Source organism: Furipterus horrens, unplaced genomic scaffold, assembly GCF_987537825.1.
Source record: "Furipterus horrens unplaced genomic scaffold, mFurHor1.1.pri manual_scaffold_10, whole genome shotgun sequence".
Taxonomy (NCBI): domain Eukaryota; kingdom Metazoa; phylum Chordata; class Mammalia; order Chiroptera; family Furipteridae; genus Furipterus; species Furipterus horrens.
Window position 1 is genome coordinate 17,720,152 of NW_028327180.1, and position 20,106 is coordinate 17,740,257.

Below are 20,106 nucleotides of genomic sequence, written 5' to 3' on the forward strand. Positions count from 1 at the left end.
AGAAATCTAAAAAATCTAATTTATACTGGTCCTTCCCTAACCTAGGATCCCCCAGATATATCTGAAATCCAATCGAAATGTATAGGAGGCCCAAACTCAACCTATTTTTCTCGTAGGAAAACAGTTCTAACGGAAAAATCAGTCCTGTGTACAGCGGCCGCCACAACAGGATGGAGAACAGCTGGGCATCGGCACAAACTACGTCAGACAAGAGGTGGCAAACAGTTTCTGTAAAGTACCAAACAGTAAACTCGTTCAAGCTCGGAAGCCATAGAGTATCTGTTGCAAATACTCAACATTTGTAGCATGAAAGCAGCCACAGAATACATATATACACACACATATATGTATGTATGTATGTGTATATATGAATAAATGGGAGCAGCCACAGAATACATATATACACACACATATATATGTATGTGTGTATGTATATATATGAATAAATGGGAGCAGCCACAGAATGCATATATATACACACATATGTATGTATGTATATATATGAATGAATGTGAGTAGTTATGTTTGAACGAAACCGTATCTTCAGAAGCAGGTCAGGCCAAATCTGGCTGACCTTGGGCCATGTTTGGCTGGGCCCTGCCTTAGTCTAAACTAGTCAGTTCAGACTTCCGGCCAAGATGGAGGCTTAGACGGACACGCTCGGTCTCCCTCTACAACTAGAGAGGAATACAACTACTTCAAAACAAAAGATAACTAGAAATTCCAGAAAACAAAACTACACGGAAGCCCAACGTATGAAGTTATAAACCAGCGGCGCCCTTTGGGCAGGTAGGAAGAGCGAAAGTGGGTGGTGCTGTTTGCGGTCGCACCAGGGACAGCGGCAGGGAGAACAATCCCAGCGGCAGGGAGGACAATCCCGGCTGCAGTCAAACCCCGGCAGCTCGCGACCCCAACGCTGGGAAAAGCAGCCACCACATCACCTTGAACAGTGAGGCCCAGAGGGCGGCAGGATGGATCCCGGTCTCCTAGCGGAATAACTGTGTGAATCCATCTTGGACCCCCGCCCCCAAAGAAAGCGCCACAGGGCTGCGAAATAGGTCGCAGACAGGCGCCGGTCGCTGGGTTGTGACCACAAAGCACCACAGCGCGCAAAAAAGGTTGCTGGACCACCGCCGGTCACTGGGTTGTGACAACAAAGGGCCACATCGCGGCAAAAAAGGTTGCGGATCGGCACTGGTCGCTGGATTGTGACGAGTGCACAGGCACTGCCCCCCATAGCCGGCCCAAGAAAACAAAACGCATCTGTCAAAATGAGGCAGACAACTATAGAAATCCTGGTGGCACAGCTCACCAGGCAACAGATGAAGAACCTGACAGATGAACAAATAAGAAACCTGTCAGAGGCTCAGTTCTGGGCCATTGTTATCAGGTGGCTTACAGAATTAACAAAAGATCTGGAAAAAGATGAGAAAGAATCGAAAAACACTCATAATGAAAGGAACAAAACCACATACGAGACAGATGGTGAGGAAATAAAATCCAGAGTTCAAATCAACAAACCAGAACATAGAGAAGAAACAAACAGTCAACCAGTGCAGAGAGAAAAAACGGGAAGCAAGGAAAATGATGAGAGGATCAGAAACCTCTGGGACAGCTATAAAAGGCCCAAGATAAGAATCACTGGTTTGCCAGAGGGTGAAGAAGATGACCTAGAAATTGAAAAATTAAGTGAAAATATAATAAAGCAGAACTTCCCAAACTTGGGGAAGGAAATAGACTTACAGGTCCAGGAAGCACAGAGAGTTCCAAAAAAACTGGACCCAGGGAGAACCACTCCAAGACACATTATAATCAAAATGTCAAAAGTTAAAGATAAAGAGAGAATCTTAAAAGCAGCAAGAGAGAAGAAAAGAATCACGTACAAAGGGGTCCTAATTAGACTATCAGCTGACTTGTCAAGGGAGACCCTGCAGGCAAGAAGGGACTGGCAAGAAATATTCAAAGTAGTGAAAAGCAAAAACCTACAACCACGAATACTCTATCCAGCGAAAATGTCATTCAGAATAGAAGGGCAGAGAAAGTGTTTCCAGGACAAAACAAAACTGAAAGAGTTCATTAGATCCAAACCACTGTTATATGAGATGTTAAAGGGACTGGTTTAGAAAAAGGAGGATCAAAACTATGAAATCTAAAATGAAAACTGCATCACAAGAAACAACAACAGAAGCTAGAGAATTGAAACAAAGGCAAACTAAACAGGCAACGAGAGTGGAAAAAGAACTATAGGTATGGGGAACATATTGGGGGTGCAGGGAGGGGGAAGGGGGAGAGGGAGGGAGATGATAGAGGAATTAAGGATTATGGTAGGAGGGAATGGAATAAACAGAGAGAGAGGTTTAGAAGAACTATATGCACAACTAATGGACATGGTCTAAAAGGGGGGGACAACTAGAGGGAGGGGGGCCACTGGGTGGAAGGGAGAAGAGGGAAGGGATATTGGGACAAATGTAACATTATAATCAATAAAACACATTAAAAAAATAAAAAATAAAAAAAATAAACTAGTCAGTTCAAAACAGTAGTGGCTACTACCTGTGATTTTATAAAATCACATTTTTTTCTTATTTAGCACCAAATTGTTCTCAAACATAAATTTGTAGGGTATTACCTTCCAATCTAAGATATCTTTATAACACCTTATGCGAGTGATGCACCTTCCCTCTCAATGAGAAAGAAAACAACAGAGTAAATAAATCTTAGGTATGTTCAAATAAGTAAAAGTTATTCAAATATCTAAAAATCATAAGTTTAAGAATTTACAATGTATTCCAATACAATGGCAAAATATTCCAGAGTAATAACTATTAGAGTCAATAAAATAAAACATTTAAAGATATACCAAATTTATCATTTCAGTTCCTTCTACTCATCTATAATATAATTAATTACACATTTATATTCCTTCTAAGTATATAAAGAATTCTTAAATAAAATACAAAATGCGTAAACCATAACAGAAATAAATTTTACTACATTATTTGAAATGTAAAATTTCCTCAGAAGAAAAATGCCGTAAAGCTCCAGAAATGGATAAGTCACAAACTGACAGAAGACGTTCATAAACAGTATAGCTAGTAAGTGATTAAGACCAAGAATATATAAAGAACTCCCACAAAATAACAAGAAAATGCAAATTAGTATTACGGTGGGTATAGCATATAAAATTTAGCCAATTAGCAAACTGTTAAAATTCCAGCAATGCTAAGTGATGAGATAATACAAAGCGATGAGAACTGATACACCATTTGGAAAATAATTTCAATTATCTTATAATGTTCAACATCTACATCTCAAAAGTCAGTCATTCCACTTCTAAGAATAGAGAGAGAAACTTCCATATGTAAACAAAATATGCCATACCATGGAATACAATACAAATGAGAAAATGAACACAAGTGCATGGGCCAGTATGAATGAACTTCAAACAATAACAAGTAAAAATCAGTAAGTTGCAAAAAAAAAATGCATTTAATATATCATTTAAGTATCAACATGAAAAATATAATTCTTTATTGTTTAGTTATTGTATAGTTAAAAATATACATAAGACATAGAAATAATAAATCATATACCAAATTCAAGTTTGTAAGGGAAGAAGGAGAGTAACTGGTAGACAAAGCAACTGGAATAGGGAAGCTAATTCCATAAACAGTGGTAGGTACATTATTCCTCATAACTTTGTGTGTCTAGAAGATTTCATTAAAATTTTTAAACTAAAGTTATACATAAATAACTAACTTAAAGTGGCTTTAGTTAAAAAAATAAAATTAGTAGACTCTTCCAAACTAATTTTCTAACTGGCTGAAACAAACATCAGCCAGAGCTTTTCTGTTTACTGAACCAGGTTACATCCTGAACCAATTGCTGATCTTTGAATCCACTGCGCCACCTTGTGTTTAAAGCTTCAAACCACTACAAAATTCAGAGTATTATAACTGAAAATGGCTACTTGAAAATATGCTGTTTTGTGAGGTCTGACTTTAAGTTAAGCACACATAAAAATGACATTTGAAAAAAACCTCAGTTCCTGCAGAAATTGGAAATACTTTATATATTTCTTTTTAGTATTTCCTGTTTTAATTGTTCAGTTGACTTTCAGAGAATAATCTTTTTTCCTTAACTTTAAATATAAAAAATGTTTAAATTAGTAAAACTCAAAATTATAGACATTTAAAATCCTAAAAACACTTTCATAAGAAACTTACCTTTGAGTGTGTAATTGACAGAGTGTCTACCCACACACGCCAGCCTCCCCATTCGTACTTGACTGCATGGTAAAGCAGGATTCTGAATATGGCATAGACCATTTCTGTTATCTTTTGCTCATCGGAATTTTTAGGATTAAAGTAGCAAAGAGAAAGCATCCACTCTTGCCACACAGAACACTGTAGCAAGCTCCTAAAAATTACAAGAGGATACTAAATTACTTAAATCATATGAAAGAATTCTAAAACGTAGACGTTCAAAACAAAATAAACAAAACACCCACCTTTATCTAAGTAATGCAAAACAATTAAAGAATGTGGTCATGAAAACTTAATTTAACTATATGGTACATTACTTATATACCATTAATGACAAAAACATATGGAAAATTCATTTCACAGTGTTTTTTTAACGCAATTTTTCTTGGAACAAACGGGCTTATTCAAACCTGGACCTGAATATTGCAAATACTTTCTCATATGCTTACCTTCTGTTTTCTCTACTGTTATTAAAAAGTTTAATCATGTCAGAAAGAAAGGCTCTGCGTACTTCCATGCTCTCTGGGCACTGAGGAGAATTTCGAAGTAGGGTTGCAATTACTTTTAGTATCTCTAAAAGACAATTCATAAAATAGTAAGAAACCAGAACACTACAAAAATTTCATGATGGAAGATCATCAATATATTGCAATTTGTTTTTGTGTCCTTGACATAAATGCCTACTAAGAATATCCTCTTTTGTGTTATAAAAAAACATCATATGCCATAAAGATGACAATATATTCATTAGCAAGCATCCACAAACAAGAATATTTTTTTTCACCATTAGGATGTGTAAAAGTAAAGATGAATTTTAAAAGGTTATAATAAATCAAGTTAAATTAAGAACAAATTAAATGATGGTAAAACTACTAACAACCCTCCCTAATCTCTGGCAATTAATACAGCTGATCTTTATTTCTTTTAAAAAACTATAATCAAAAATATCAGAAAAACATTAAATTCTCAACTTCAAAAAAATTTACAGTATGCACCAACACTTTTCTTTATCATTGTGAATTCAATGCTTTTTTATACTCACCCGAGAACATTTTTTCATTGCTTTTAGAGAGAGGGGAAGGGTAAGAGGGGAGAAAGAGAAATATCGATGCAAAAGAGAAGCATCAATTGGTTGCCTCCCTCACGCACCTGGACTGGGGATTGTCCGTGCCCAGGCCAGGGATAGAACCCACATCCTAGGTATGGGTTGGAAATTGAACCGCCAACCTTTCAGTTACAAGACAACATTCTAACCAACTGTGCCACACCTGCCAGGGCTCATCGTGAATTTTACAAGATGTCAAGATTTTCTTCCATTCTTTGAAAAGTAAAATTAGATACTAAAACACCCAAAGGAAATTAAAACCTATTCAATACCCTGAAAAAAATACAAATAGAACCACTACTGTAATGGTCTTAAATATAATGCTATCTAAATTTCTTTTTTTTTAAGATTTCTTTTTTTTTAAGATAACCACTTTTCATTTTTATTAAATTTATTGGGATGACATCGGTGTCTTAAATCATGCAGTTAACTTTAAAAATTAAATCCTTTAAAATCGGCAGCCGTCTGTCTCGAGAGACGATGGTGTAGCTTCTTAAGAGTCTATCTGCACTGCCGAGAATGGCTGTGCAGTCCGACTCGGGAGTGACACGGTATCTGTCTCCTCCCGTGTTGAATCGACATCTTGTGATGACGCTGGAGTGTCCTCTCCAGTGAAGCTGAAGCTACAGAGCCTGGGTAGGGTGATATGGAGGGTCTGCTGTTGCCCATGCAGCAGACCCCCCCTCTCTTCGCAGCTGAAGGGTCCAAGGGAAAGACGGAGTCAATACAGCTTGGCTTCAGGTGCGCCGCAGGAGTTGCCGGTGTTGACTACAACGTCAAACCGCCTTAGGGACTCCGGCTCCGGATTTTCTGTCGGGGTTTACTCCCTTAGCCTTTCCCCTGAAGAGGTATGCCGCAAGGCAGCGGAGGTTTTTTGGAGTCAGAGTTTTCCTTCTCTGATGTGCCCTGACTGGAAGATCAAACCAGCGACACTTAGCTCGCAGGCCGACGCTCAATCCACTGAGCCAAACCAGCCAGGGTGAAATCCTTTAAAATATGTATTTAAATACATAACTTTAAAAGAGAAACAAAAAGTTATAACTCTGAATTTAAAATTAAATACAGCAAATTTTTACCCAATTAAAAGTTTGTTTTGGGGGGGTTAATTATATTTATTGATTATGCTATTACACTTGTCCCAATTTTTTCCCCTATGCCCTCCTCCACCCAGCACGCCCCACTCCCTCAGGCAATCCCCAGCCCTTTGTTCATGTCCATGGGTGATGCATAAAGTTCTCTGGCTACTCCATTCCCTATACTGTACTTTACATGCCCATGGCTATTCTGTAACTACCTATTTGTGCTTCTTAATCCCTTCACCTCTTCACCCATTCTCCCACATCCCCCTCCCATCAGGTAACCATCAAAAAGCTCTCCAAATCCATGATTCTGTCTCTGTTCTTCTTGTCTGCTTAGTTTGTTTTTTAGATTCAATTATTGATAGACATGTATTTATTGCAATTTTATTGTTCATAGTTTTGATCTTCTTTTTCTAAATAAGTCCCTTTAACATTTCATGTAATAATAGTTTGGTGATGATGAATTCCTTTTATTTCTTGTCTGGGAAGCTCTTTATCTGTCTTTTGATTAGAAATTCTCCATGGCCAGGTAGCTCAGTTGGTTATAGCATTGTACCGACATGCCAAGGTTGCAGTTTGATCCCAATCAGGGCACATACAAGAATCAACCAATGAATGCATAAATAAGTGAAATGACAAATCTCCACACCCCCCATCCCATCTCTCTCTCGCTCCCCTTTCTTCCCTCTCTCTGAAATCAATCAATCAATAAATAAATAAAAATTTAGAAATTCTAAGCCAGACTATGCCAAAGTTTTTGGTGATGCTGAAGTGGTAAGTTCAAAATAGCAAATATGTATACTTTATCATACAATTAATGATATTTGGGGAGAAATTTCTTAATTCTTCTCATGAAAATCCAAAATTTCTATATCTGAACAATGATTACAATGATGATGAAAATCATAATAATGGTAATGATGATGATCATAGCCACTAATTTTTAGGCTATACTATAGTGAGGTAAAGTTTTAAGAAAACACAGGTGTTAATCCATATACAATGATAGCTATATAATAAGAAAACTAAAGCACACATAAATGATAAGTAATTTACCCCAAGTCACAAAACTATCAAGACATAGACAAAATTGAAGTCAGGCAGCCTATATCTTTAAAGACCATTCTATACTGCCTGTCTTTTCCAAGACAGCATATTATACAGATAATATATTCTAAAACTCTTCCGTAAATCATCTTCCCCATAACCACATAAAATATATATCACATTATAGTATAGTATAGTACAGTATAGTATATATTCAAGATTTTTCTCCTTGAAAGCTAAGAAAAATTAAACTTCAGAGACATGTGTTTTTAAAACTAGTACTGAAATAGAGTTCCACAAACACAACTCACCAAACAGAAAGTATTAAATTTCAAAACTCTACAAACCAGTTATTTTAATGTCAGTAATCTTAACAAGGAAGATGGAAAATGTACACTTCGTACAAGTTCTTAAGAATTCTAGCCCTGGCTGGTGTGACCCAGTGGACTGAGTACCAGCCTGCGAATCAAAGGGTCACTGGTTCGATTCCCAGTCAGGGCACATTCCTGGTTGCAGGCCAGGTCCCCAGTTGGGGGCACACAAGAGGCAACCACACATTGATGTTTTTTTCCCTTGTTTCTTTCCTTCTCTCCCTTCCTTCCTCTCTCTCTAAAAAAACAAAAATAAATAAAATATTTAAAAAAAAAGAATTCTAAATATCAAAAGAAAAAACTGTTAAGCATACTAACCTCATAAACAACAAAGTAGGACATTTTCAATTTCAAACTTGGTATTCTTAAATTGACAGTAACTTAAGGTGAAAGCTACCTCCATGGTTCACATAATTTAGCCTGACATCACTAAACAGTGTGAAAACTTTACTGATAATCTAAACGTACATTCAGTCAAGATCTTATGCATCTAATTCTTCAAAATCTCTATATAAACATTTCCACATAACCTACGGTCAATCTGAAGTTAGATTCAACATCAAACACAAATAAAACTAATGTTATATCACTACCTGTAATGAAATATTCTTCAATGTGTTTTCAACATATCAACTTAAGGTTTTTATAGTTTAAAAGTATAAAAAAAGGAGGGACTGGGAGAAATGGGTGAAGGTGCTCACTCAAAGGGTACAAATGTCCAGTTATGAAGTGACATTGTGAAGATGTAATATACAACATGGTGACCACAGTTAACAATAGTGTACTGCGGATCTGAAAGCTGCTAAAAAAGTAGAGCTTAAAAGTTTTCAGCACACATACACATACAAAATTTCAACTGTGAAGTGACAAATGTGTTAACTAATGTTATTGTGGTAAATATTTCACAATATATACATATACCAAATCATCGGGTTGAACACCTTAAACTTACACAGTATCTGAATAAAGAAAAACAAAAATTTTTTAAAATGTATTTAAATACATACGGGGATTCTGTATCTTTACTGAAGAATCAGGATCTGGATGCTGTTTATGTATCACTTGCGTACAAATCTGTTCTATAAGAATCTATGGATGTAAAACAATAGACTGTATTATCATAATTACTGTATTACCATCACCATTAATGAACTTTACGTACAATAATCAGTATTAATTTACGTAGTCCAATATTGCATGGTAAATGTCTTCTGCATTATATTAAATGATTTCGATACCATAACTGTTTTTACTTAATCATAAAATGAGACATCAAGCAGTAAATACAATGGAGGAAATACTTAAAAAGACCACATGCTTAATAATTCACATATTAATATTTAAGATGCAGCCACATTTCATTTATATAACTGATTTCAAAATTGTACATCAAACCTAAATTATCTTATTTCATGTATATGCCATCAATTCAATTATATAGGCATTTTCATAAGAAATTAGTAAAATTAAATTCTAACTATTCCTACCTCAAACAGGACATTATACGTGGTCATTGTGATTACATTTGTGTGAAGCATGAGTCTTTCAGCTAACAATGAAAACAATCCATGTCCAAGCATGACTTCAGCTTTTCTTCTGCGATAACATAGAAAGAAATAATCAACTGCACAGTCTTAGTAAGCACTATTTAGTACGAATGATAGGAGACCCAAAAATGTTCTTCCCATTACCAACAAATTCCAACTCAGTAATTCTCCCAATTTTCTTTGACCTAAAACTTACAAGGCTACAAAATCTTTAAGGAGAGAAATACAAACTACATTAAGCATAGCTAAAACTTAAAAATATTATAAGACTAGCTATGCCACAACACAGCAAAAATCTCCACCAAGATTTTCAGAGCAATTATTTATTAACTAGTTGCTACTCTCCTGTCAGCACTGAGCTAAGCTCTACTATGGATGATAATCTAAAGCCTAGTAAGTGGTTAAGTAGAAAAGCAATGCAGAGAAAAAGGCAAAAGAAATATAAGAAACTAAGAAAATGAATACCATGAACATAAATATACCAAAACTAAACTTCCAAGCAAAAATGTAGAAACTGAAAATTTTTTTAATTCTACACCTGAATTTTTTTTTTTTTTCAAATGGCTGGATAGTAAATATTTTAGGCTTTGTGAACCATATGGTCTCTGCAGCAACAACTCAACCCTGTTGTTGTAACATTAAAACTGCTATAGATAATAAGCAAATAAATTATTGTGACTGTGTTAGAATAAAACTTTATTTACAGGCAGCCAAGGATTCAATAAAGACCACAGTTTAACAACACTTTTCTATCACCAAAATGGTTATTTTTCATAACAAATGAATCCTAGTACAAGGAACAATAGTAAGATATGAATGTCTGCATTCAGCTAAGAGAAAAGAATGGAAGTTTTAGTTTTTAATTATGCATAGACCAGAACACATTATATGACGAACATTCATGTTAGTACGGTAGTTTTATAGTATAGATAAAGCAAATGATGAAGTCACCTGAAATGAAGTTTCCATTATATCTAGAATTCAGTTTATATAAATGTGTTCCCATATTAAATAAAAATAAACAGAAAATTTCAGTAATTTTTATAAAAGACATACTCTTATTCTCACTTTACTTCTAATGTGTAGAAGTGAGATTAAATTTATACAGCATTTTCTGAATAAAAATAAATAAGTAATATACTACAGGTCATTTTCGATTTCATGCATACTCACTTTGGGACCAGGTGTTTTAAAAAATAGCCCATTGCCTTGAGAGCTTGCACTCTGATTCCTTCGCTTGTTGATGCCAACAGTTTATAGATAACACTGAATGAATTAAAATTAAGAACAAATTACTCCAAGTATATTATTCAAAAGAAAATATTTACAATATATATGTACACATGTGTAAACTTTTTCATAGTCATATGATTATAAATCTAATTTCAAGTAAGATATGGGTGAATTTAATATACATTTATTACACTTTAAAAACACTTATCCACTATATATTGTCTTCAAAAGCCCACTTTAGCCATGTCAGGTGTGCCTCAGTGGATTGAGCACAGACCTGCAAACCAAAAGGTGACCAGTTCGATTCCCAGTCAGGCCACATACCTGGGTTGCAGGCCAGGTCTCTGGTTGGGAGCGTGCAGGAGGCAACCGATTGATGTTTCTCTCACACATCAATGTTTCTCTCCCTCTGTTTCTCCCTCCCTTACCCTCTCTCTAAAAATGAATAAAATCTTTTTAAAAAATCATTGTTTTAAAAAAACCCACTTTAAATATAAAGAAACAGGCTCTCTCTTCCTCGAGGATGTCTCAATGATCATGCTTTACCTGCCTACATTTCCCAAAGGACACTTTTCAGATGGAAAGGAACTCTGGGCACAGCCTAGGATTGGGCTGGCCTGGCAGAGGGTGGCAGGGTTATTCTCCTTTGGGTGTTCTAGAGGGGATGCGCTCTGAGGCAGAAGCCTGCCATTCTTCCCAGATTGTGTAGCTTTTGTATCTTATGTTTGAGTTTGTAAACTAATCCTATAGAAATAAGATAATTAAACACTAACAGGAGGAAATGATAGAAGAGCTCCTGAGTTAAAAGAGTTTAGCTTTAATTGATAGGCTTAAGTGACTAATGCATATGGAAAGTTGTTATTCCAAAATTGTGTAGCTTTTGAAGGCTTGAGAGCTTGCATCTGATTCCTTCACTTGTTGATGCCAAAAGTTTACAGGTAACACTGAATGAATTAAAATTAAGAATCCATTATCACCAAACCTTTGCCTCTGGAATCTGGCTAGAGGTTGATGGCGGGCAGCTGTACGGTAATATTAAGAGATATAATGGCCAAATGCAGTATGTGTGGGTGGTCTTATCCATATTATAATTCAAATCAATTATTTAAAAATCAAACATTCAGGGAAATTTAAACATAATAAGTAATTTATGATATTAAGGAAGTATTGTTGACTTTTTGAGGTGCTACAGAGTGGATGTGAAGTTGTACTTATTAATTTTTTTTTACTGAATTTATTTTGGCAACACTGGTTAACAAAATTATTCAGGTTTCAGGTGCACAGTACCACAACACACCATCTGTACACTGCACTGTGTGTTCATCACCCCAAGTGAAGTCTCCTTCCATCACCATTTATCTCCCCTCTACCCTCCTCCACCTCCCCTACCATGCCAGGCCCCCAAGCAGTCACCACACTCCTGTATGTACCTTTGAGGGTTTTTTTTTTTTTTTGACTCAATCCTCCCACTAGACTCCCCGCCAGCAGCTGTCAACCTGTTCTTTATCTATGAATCTGTCACTATTTCACTTGTTAACTCCTTTTATTCATTAAATATGTGTGAAATCATACAGTACTTGTCTTTGTCTGGCTTATTTGTCTTAGCATAATACGCTCCAGGTCCATCCACGCGGCCTCAAAAGGTAGGATTTTTTTTTATGGCCATGTAGTATTCCATTGTATAAATGTACAACAGCTTTTTTATCCCCCCATCTACTGATGGACACTTGGGTATTTCTAAACCCTGGCTACTATAAATAATGATGCAATAAGCATAGGGGTGCATGCATTGTTTCTAAATAAATAGATAAATAAATAAATAAATAAATAAATAAATAAATAAATACAGACATATAGATTAAAAGTAAGTGAATGGAGAAAAATATACCACGCTAACACTTATCAAAAGAAAGGAATAGCTACATTAATTTCAGACAGAGAAGACTTCAAAGTAAGTAAAGTTGTCAAGGAACAAGAAGGGAACTAAATAATGATAAAGGTGGGAATTATCCAAGAGAAAATAATAATCCTTAGCATATGTGTGGCTAACAATAAAGTATAAAAGTATGTAAGGAGAAATAGGTGAATTCACTATCATACTTAAAGCCTTCAACATCCCTTTCTCAGAAATGAACAGGAGGCAGGAAATCAGTAAGGGTGAATTCAACAATACCATCAATCAATTGGATATAACTGCTCTCTATAGACTACTTCATACAACAGCAGAATATACATTTTTCTCAAGCTCACATGGAACATTCACCAAGTAGATTCCATTTGGGGCCATAAAACACACCTAAGTAAATGTAATGATTAGAAATCATATAATGTTTGCTCTTAGACCACAATGGAATTAAACCAGAAACCAATAACAGAAAGATAGCTGCAAAATTCCAAAATACTTGGAGATTCAACAACACATTTCTAAATAACATGGTCAAAGAAGAAATCTCAAAAACTATTAAAACTATTTTCAACTAAATTAAAATAAAAACACAGCTTATACAAATCCATGCAGCAAATGCTGTGCTTACAGAAAAATTTCTAGCACTGAAAGCACATACTAAAAAGGAATAACTAAAATCAATAATCCACCCTAGTATACTAGAAAAAGTGGTTAAAATTGAAAGCAAAGTAAGTAGAAGTAAATAAATAATAAGTAATATAGTACAAAACAACAAAATTGAAAACTAAATCAATAGAGAAAAATCAACAAAAGCAAAAGCTGGTTCTTTAAAAAGATAATAAAATCAGTAAGCTTCCAGCCAGCTTAAGAAAAAAGGACAAAGGACACAATTTATTAATATCGGCAATGAGAGAGGAGATATCACTACAGATCCCATGGACATATAAAGGATAATTTAAAAATACTATGAACAACTCTATGCCCACAAATTCTATAACCTAGATGAAAGAGACCAATTTTCTTAAAAGAGACAATCTGCCAAAACTCAAAGAAAAAAAAATGCTCTGAATAGACTTGTATCTGCCAAAAATATTAACTAAATAATCAATAATGGTCCAAAATGGAAAAAACCAAGCCAGATGGGTTCACTGGTGAATTCTACTAAACATTTAAGAAAGAAATTAAACGAGTTCTCTACGATATCCTTCACAGAACAGAAACAGAAGAAATGCTTCCTAACCTGTTCTATGAGGCACCAGTACCAGACAAAGGCATTACAGGAAAACTACAGAACAGTATATCTCAACAAAGATGAAAAACTCCTCAAAAAAATATTCAAATCTAATAAAAAGTAGAAAAAGAATTACATGCCATGACTGAGATTTATTATCCCAGGTATGCAAGGTTAGTTCAACATTTGAAAAGCAATTAATGTATTCCATTACATGAACAGATAAGAAAAAATTACTGATATCAGTAGAGGTCGAAAAAGCATGATTTTAAAATATTAAGACTTTAAATATGCTCCTATGTAAAAATTTCAAAGTTTAATAACTAAGCTTTTTTTTAATGACCCAATAAATATTTTTCATATCTAAGACTCTATCATTTTCCAAATAACCTCTGATATTAAACATATTAAAAGTATTGATATATTAAACTCTTACCGTAACCCATTCCTTTGGTCAAAAGCAGGTATCATAGAGCTAGGATGTTCTGACATTAATGCAACAAGCAACTGTAGGACATCCATTAGATTGTCATCCTAAAATCATTTTAGAAAAGAATTTTAATGTAGAAAACAACTTAGCTGAACACTGAGTACTTCTAAAACAGAAATTACAACTTTAAAAAATAAGTAGACATATATAACATATACTTGTTCTAACAAATTGGCTCTTTACATATATATTCAACTGTATAACTGAAAGTACACAAAACCAAATAGTCAAATAATTTCTTAATAAAGAAATAAAATGCCTCTTATACTATATCAAGATTTCCTAAAACATATTCTATAGATATTGACCTGACTTAACAGGATTTTTTTCAAGAAAGACTTATACACCAAGAAACTGGGGAGCAAGGGGAACTACATTGTTCTTATTATAGCAAGACAGTAGAGCCTTTAATGTGAAGGTTGCTAAGATTTAGCTCCAGGATACATTAACTTCCCATTATAGGTATAACATTAATGAAAGACAACTTTTTACTTAAAAAAAAAAAAAAAGCCTGAAACACAGCTTGAAGAAAAAGAAATCCCAAAACATAAAATTCAAATGTTACCTCATGCATAGTGAGTAGGTAATTAAGAATGGCCTGTAGTTCATCTTCCTTTACTCCAGAATCCTTTAAAAACATAAACAAGTATTTTAAACTAGCATATTAAAAAAATTTCAATGGAAATTATACACATAGATTTGTCAACATGGTCAGCTGCCATATATACGAAAAAATAATGTAATACAGAAACTAAATTTTAAGAAAACTAAGGAACACACTAAAGACATACAGTTTTCAGGACTTTAGAAGTCAAAAAAAGGTCTGACATCAGTATCCTGGTTCTGGTACCTTATATGATAACCTATCTAATAAAGCTACAGAATTCTGAAGTAAGCAAAAAATAGTACATAATGATCAAGAAAAGAGTACCATCCATTTCCCTCACTCCTCTAAACACAGAAGACAGCTTTTCTCTTAATTTCTTCTATTAAATTTGGAGAGTAAAACAATTTCTAAAACTACCAAGTCAAAATATTAGGCACTAAAAATTAAGTAGTAATTTCATTGGGAAAAACATTGGACTGTTAAATGAATACAGTTTGAAAATTTTCAACCTAATCTATCAATTATTAACCATAAAACAAAGCTGCACTCTCAAAAAAAGAACAGTAAGGAAGATAATTGAGAAACAAAAACACTCTAGAAAAGAATAAAGTAAATTTAAAAGATTAATGTTTACTAAAAGTTAAGTCAACTTACTATATAACATTATGTGGTAGCTAATAAAGTGTTAAATTGTAAAGAATAAAAAATGTTTTAAAAATGCTGAATAAAATACTGGCAACAAATACATTTACATACTGCTATCTTATAAAACCAAAACACTTTCCTTAAAAATAATATTAAATTTTACTCTATAGTAGAATGAATTAGACAAAATATAATCATTTCTAAAGGCTGACACACCTACCTGGTATATTTACACGGAAAAATTATTTCTCAAAATGTGAATGTCAGGTATAAGGAACTCCCTAACAATAAAACCTCCTCGAGCACCTTGGCTGACTACTGCATCAAGCAGTGGCAGGGACAGAACAGAAACAGTAAATATTTGCTTAATGAAAGAATGAGTACACCTGAACTGCTATAGAAATTCATATAACACATACTACAATTATCAAAAAACAAACATGAAAATAAATATCTTTGAAAGTATTTTCCAATGGAGCCCCAGTAACAGAGCAAATAAACCAAGATTGTATTTTATCTGAAATTACAAATTACAATACACACATGCTATAGGATAACAGAGATGAACTCACCCTCATCACTAATTGCTTAATGAACATCAATAAGAATGCTCTTAGAGAAAGTATTTCTTTTTGAGTAGGTCGTGGTCCATCTTTAAAAAAAAAGAAAAAACACATATACACACATACTTAGTATTTCAAAGACCTCAGAGCTAAGTATAAAATTTGCATTCCCAATAGTTTTTCCGCTTGTTTATAAGCAACATAAAAATCAGCATCCTAAAAAGTTTTATGCCTCTAAAAAGGCAAACAGTCAATTGCATATATAATACTCCAATTACACAAATTGGCTCCTGCTGAAACTACCATGAAGAAGTCTTTAAATAATATCAAAGAAATTTCAAACTGTAAAAGTGAGGTAACAAAATTTGTATTCAATAATAATATGTATTTATATTTTGCTTTAAAAGATTCTCAGAATGATACTATGGTAACCTAACTTACCAAAAAAAGAAAAATCCAAACTTATATGTGAGTTTAGTGTGAAAAAACCTTTCTCCCTACGGTTGCCATTGTTGTAAGATAATACAAAAATCTCAAAAAGTACAAGTCAACACAGTATCATTCATGAAGAAGTGAAACATGTTGACTACCTCTGACTTCTCTTCTTGAGCAAATCCTTGGACACACATGGCTCACATTAAAGTCAATTTTCATGTCTCAAACATATAATTCCCAGAAAGCTTTTGAAACCTAACACCCATTGTTCTAAGATCCTGAGTACCTGTTTTCTGCAATTTTCCCCCAGTAATCATTATTTACAGCTAGTTCCTAGACCACCAAAGCATAAGACCACCATGACCTTGAACAGATCAATTAAAAGAGGAAGAAAATTGTTTAAAATCTGTTCCACATGACAATTCCTAGATAAAGAATAGGTTACAGAGTTACAATGAAATAATAAAGTTTGTCCATCTCTCTCACGTGAAGTCTCAAACTTTCCCAAGGTCACTAATCAGTTATAAAATCAAGGCCAGAATATAATGCCAATGCCCAGGGCAGTATATGATACACCTACAGCACCATGAAATAGTCATCAGGAAATTATTACCTAGTTCTAGATCTACCACAACCTTGCCAGCTCAAAAAGATCGTGTTACTTGTGTATGTCCTCACAGCTTTCTAAATTATAGACAGCATAGTCTCTGTGAATAAATCAAGTTTATTTTGAAAGGAATAAAAAAAAACTGTACCAATATGAAACCTTATCTTTGTAAATCACCAAACAGCCAAAGCCTTTAAGTACAATCAGAATGTCTGCTGTTTGACTCTCCAGCATCCGTTTCCCAATTGCAAGCAACAGCCCACAGTTTTTATCAAGGGACTGAACCCACCCTCACTTTTAGGTCATGTGTTTCAGAGGTGGGAAGGGCCTCAATGACCGGGCAAGCCGATGAGTACCTGCCATACGGATGGTCACATAATGCACTCAGAGCCAATGAGCAACGAAAACAATGAAAGGGAATTTTTCTGGAAATGCTCGATACAGGCAGATGGTCTTTTGCGGGATTTAAAGTTGTGAAGGTGTGAAGGTGAAGTGGGTACTCGGTACTACAAAGGGAAAGAATACATGAAAAAGCCAAAGAGAGAAGAACTGGGAAGTGGAAAGAGACGAACTGTTTCCGAGGGCCATATTCTGAACCCTGCGCCAAGTTTCACTGAAACTGCCAGATTACATGAGCTGATTACATCCGTCTTACGATGTAAGCCAGTCTGTAGCAGGTTTTGCAATACTTACAATCAAAAGAGCCACCAATTGTCAAAATTTTTATTTTGACCTCTTCCATGAACTCCTGACATTATGAATGAGTATTATCCTTCCAGTAATTTAGTTTCCTGATTATACAGGAAAATAACTACTGAAATGTTGTGATTTCATTATACCACTTATTAGAAGCAGATATTCCCTGCTTCTGCTAGAAAACTCCACCTCCAAAAAAACACTGTTTTCAATGATCTCAATGTGACAACTGGCATCAGCATCAATGCCAGTTGCTAAGGCAGACTTTCTTCTCATTTTCAGTGACTTAATCATTCTAGTCATAGTTGCTCCCAAAACAACTCATACCAGCAAAAATAGCATTCTCTTATGAAAATAGCAAGTTATTAACCTTTGGAAACCATGATTTAGGACAAACATCAATATAATCAACAGATTAAAAGAAAATTTTGCCATGATGAAATTTAGGAAAACATTCAGTATACCATAACAGTACTGGTTAAAAAAAGACAAGAAAATCCTGATTTGTTGTACACATATAACATAATATTTTGACATGGAAAATATACCTAATCCTTTTGGGGTGATACCACTTCGATCCTGAGGATTCACTGCCCAGTAATAGTACTTCAGGGTATGCATGATGAGAAGCACGGTTCCAACTCTCCGGATGGCATTATAGATTTGGACAGTACCGATGAATTCAGTGGACAGGTAAGTATAGAGTGTCAACTGAACCTAGAGAATCAAAATGAGGAGCTTGAAGCAAAGAAGCAGACCAGCATTTTACCCATTTCTAGTAATACCTTCAGGCTGCTTTACTTGAACTGTATTTGTTCCAAAAAGTAAGATGCTGAGCTTAATAATAATTTCCATGTTAATAAATAACACATACACTGATACACACACACTCCTTATAAAACAAAAACAGGTAGAGTCTTCTTTTACAGTAGCATTATAAACATGCCAAAATATATCAAATTTTTGCAGCACTAGTATTCTATGGAAAAAAATGATTCTTATTTAGCAATCAGCAATTATTCATGAGCATGTGTAACTTTATAAAATTACTAATGCTATACACAGTGGTTTTTAATTTTTTCCTTGTTTTGGAGAAAATTAGAAGCTAGAAAACCCCCCCGCCCATAAAAAAAGAGAAGTAGGGGTAGCTCAAAAAAAAAAGTAGAAATAAAGTCAAAAGAAACAAACCCATACAGAAACATGTAATATTTAGTAGAAAAAATAAATTCTATTATAATTGCTCATTACTACAAAAATTGTAATCATACCATTAGTCTGTAAACATGTTTATCATTCTTCTCCTCCAAATAGGAAAGAATTCTATTAATTTTATTTCTAAACAAATAGTCTAAATAAACACAAAAAAACGTATTAACTTCATAATATAAGCTCTTAATATGGAAGAAAAAAAGAATGTAAGTCGTGCCCCACCACTGCGCATTTCATCTGAACACAAAATTTCAGTCAAATTATGGCTCTAAAATTCACCAAAAACTATAGTATTTATAACAGAACAACATGAAGACCGCTTTTGGTCTACTCCAGCGATTTTCACCCTTCTTCGTCTCACGGCACACATCAACTAATTATTAACATTCTGCAGCACACTACAAGATGTATCACATTTTTGCTGATCTGACAAAAAATAGGCATAATTTTGATTCATTCACATCAGACAGCTATTCTTGTGTTGGCTACTGTCATTTTTATTATTTAACAATCTAAAGGGAAAGAGGTCAGTGCCCCTAACTAAATAGTCAGGTACTGTATGTTTTAAAAGTTCTTGCAGCACACTGGTTGAAAACCGCTGCTGTACTCTAATGTCAAAATCAAGAATTTTTCATTTCATTGCTAGTGGACATACCTTATAAACTAAACAATTTTAAAAGCAGAGCATATATACTCCTGTGGTCAAAGGCCAAACTACTCCTGATGATTTACAACTGAACATTTACGTTACCTTCCCTGCACATTGAGGATGTTTTCATTTTTAACCCTACAAGATACCTCGTGATTTCTTTAGAGAGGGAAAATTAAGTGCCTATGATCCAGATGCTGATAAATAAACAAGGCCGAATAACTTAGGGAGTTAATCACTAACCAGAAATGGTAAAGAATGGCAGATTCTGAACCACTTAAAATTGAGGGTTAGAAGATGATTATAGTTTAGAAAACTATATATACACACTATAATCCACTGACTTGCTGAAGGTAACATTATTTTGATGTAGCTACTGCTATTCAAATGAATAGGCCCAGTTTCCTTGTCAGTGAGGTTA

The 20,106-nt window shown here is 34.5% G+C and overlaps 1 protein-coding gene across 1 annotated transcript in view; it reads right to left on the reverse strand.

The window, feature by feature from the left end:
- The window catches only part of LRBA (LPS responsive beige-like anchor protein), a 530,437-nt gene that overhangs the window by 446,078 nt on the left and 64,253 nt on the right, over nucleotides 1–20,106 (reverse strand). Inside the window, exons 14-22 of the mRNA XM_090287960.1 lie at nucleotides 18,376–18,544; nucleotides 16,099–16,178; nucleotides 14,840–14,902; nucleotides 14,221–14,318; nucleotides 10,588–10,680; nucleotides 9,355–9,463; nucleotides 8,875–8,956; nucleotides 4,715–4,838; nucleotides 4,227–4,419 (exon numbers count right to left, since the gene is read on the reverse strand). Coding sequence (XP_090144086.1) covers nucleotides 4,227–4,419; nucleotides 4,715–4,838; nucleotides 8,875–8,956; nucleotides 9,355–9,463; nucleotides 10,588–10,680; nucleotides 14,221–14,318; nucleotides 14,840–14,902; nucleotides 16,099–16,178; nucleotides 18,376–18,544 — 1,011 coding nt within the window. The remainder of the gene's footprint in view (nucleotides 1–4,226; nucleotides 4,420–4,714; nucleotides 4,839–8,874; nucleotides 8,957–9,354; nucleotides 9,464–10,587; nucleotides 10,681–14,220; nucleotides 14,319–14,839; nucleotides 14,903–16,098; nucleotides 16,179–18,375; nucleotides 18,545–20,106) is intronic.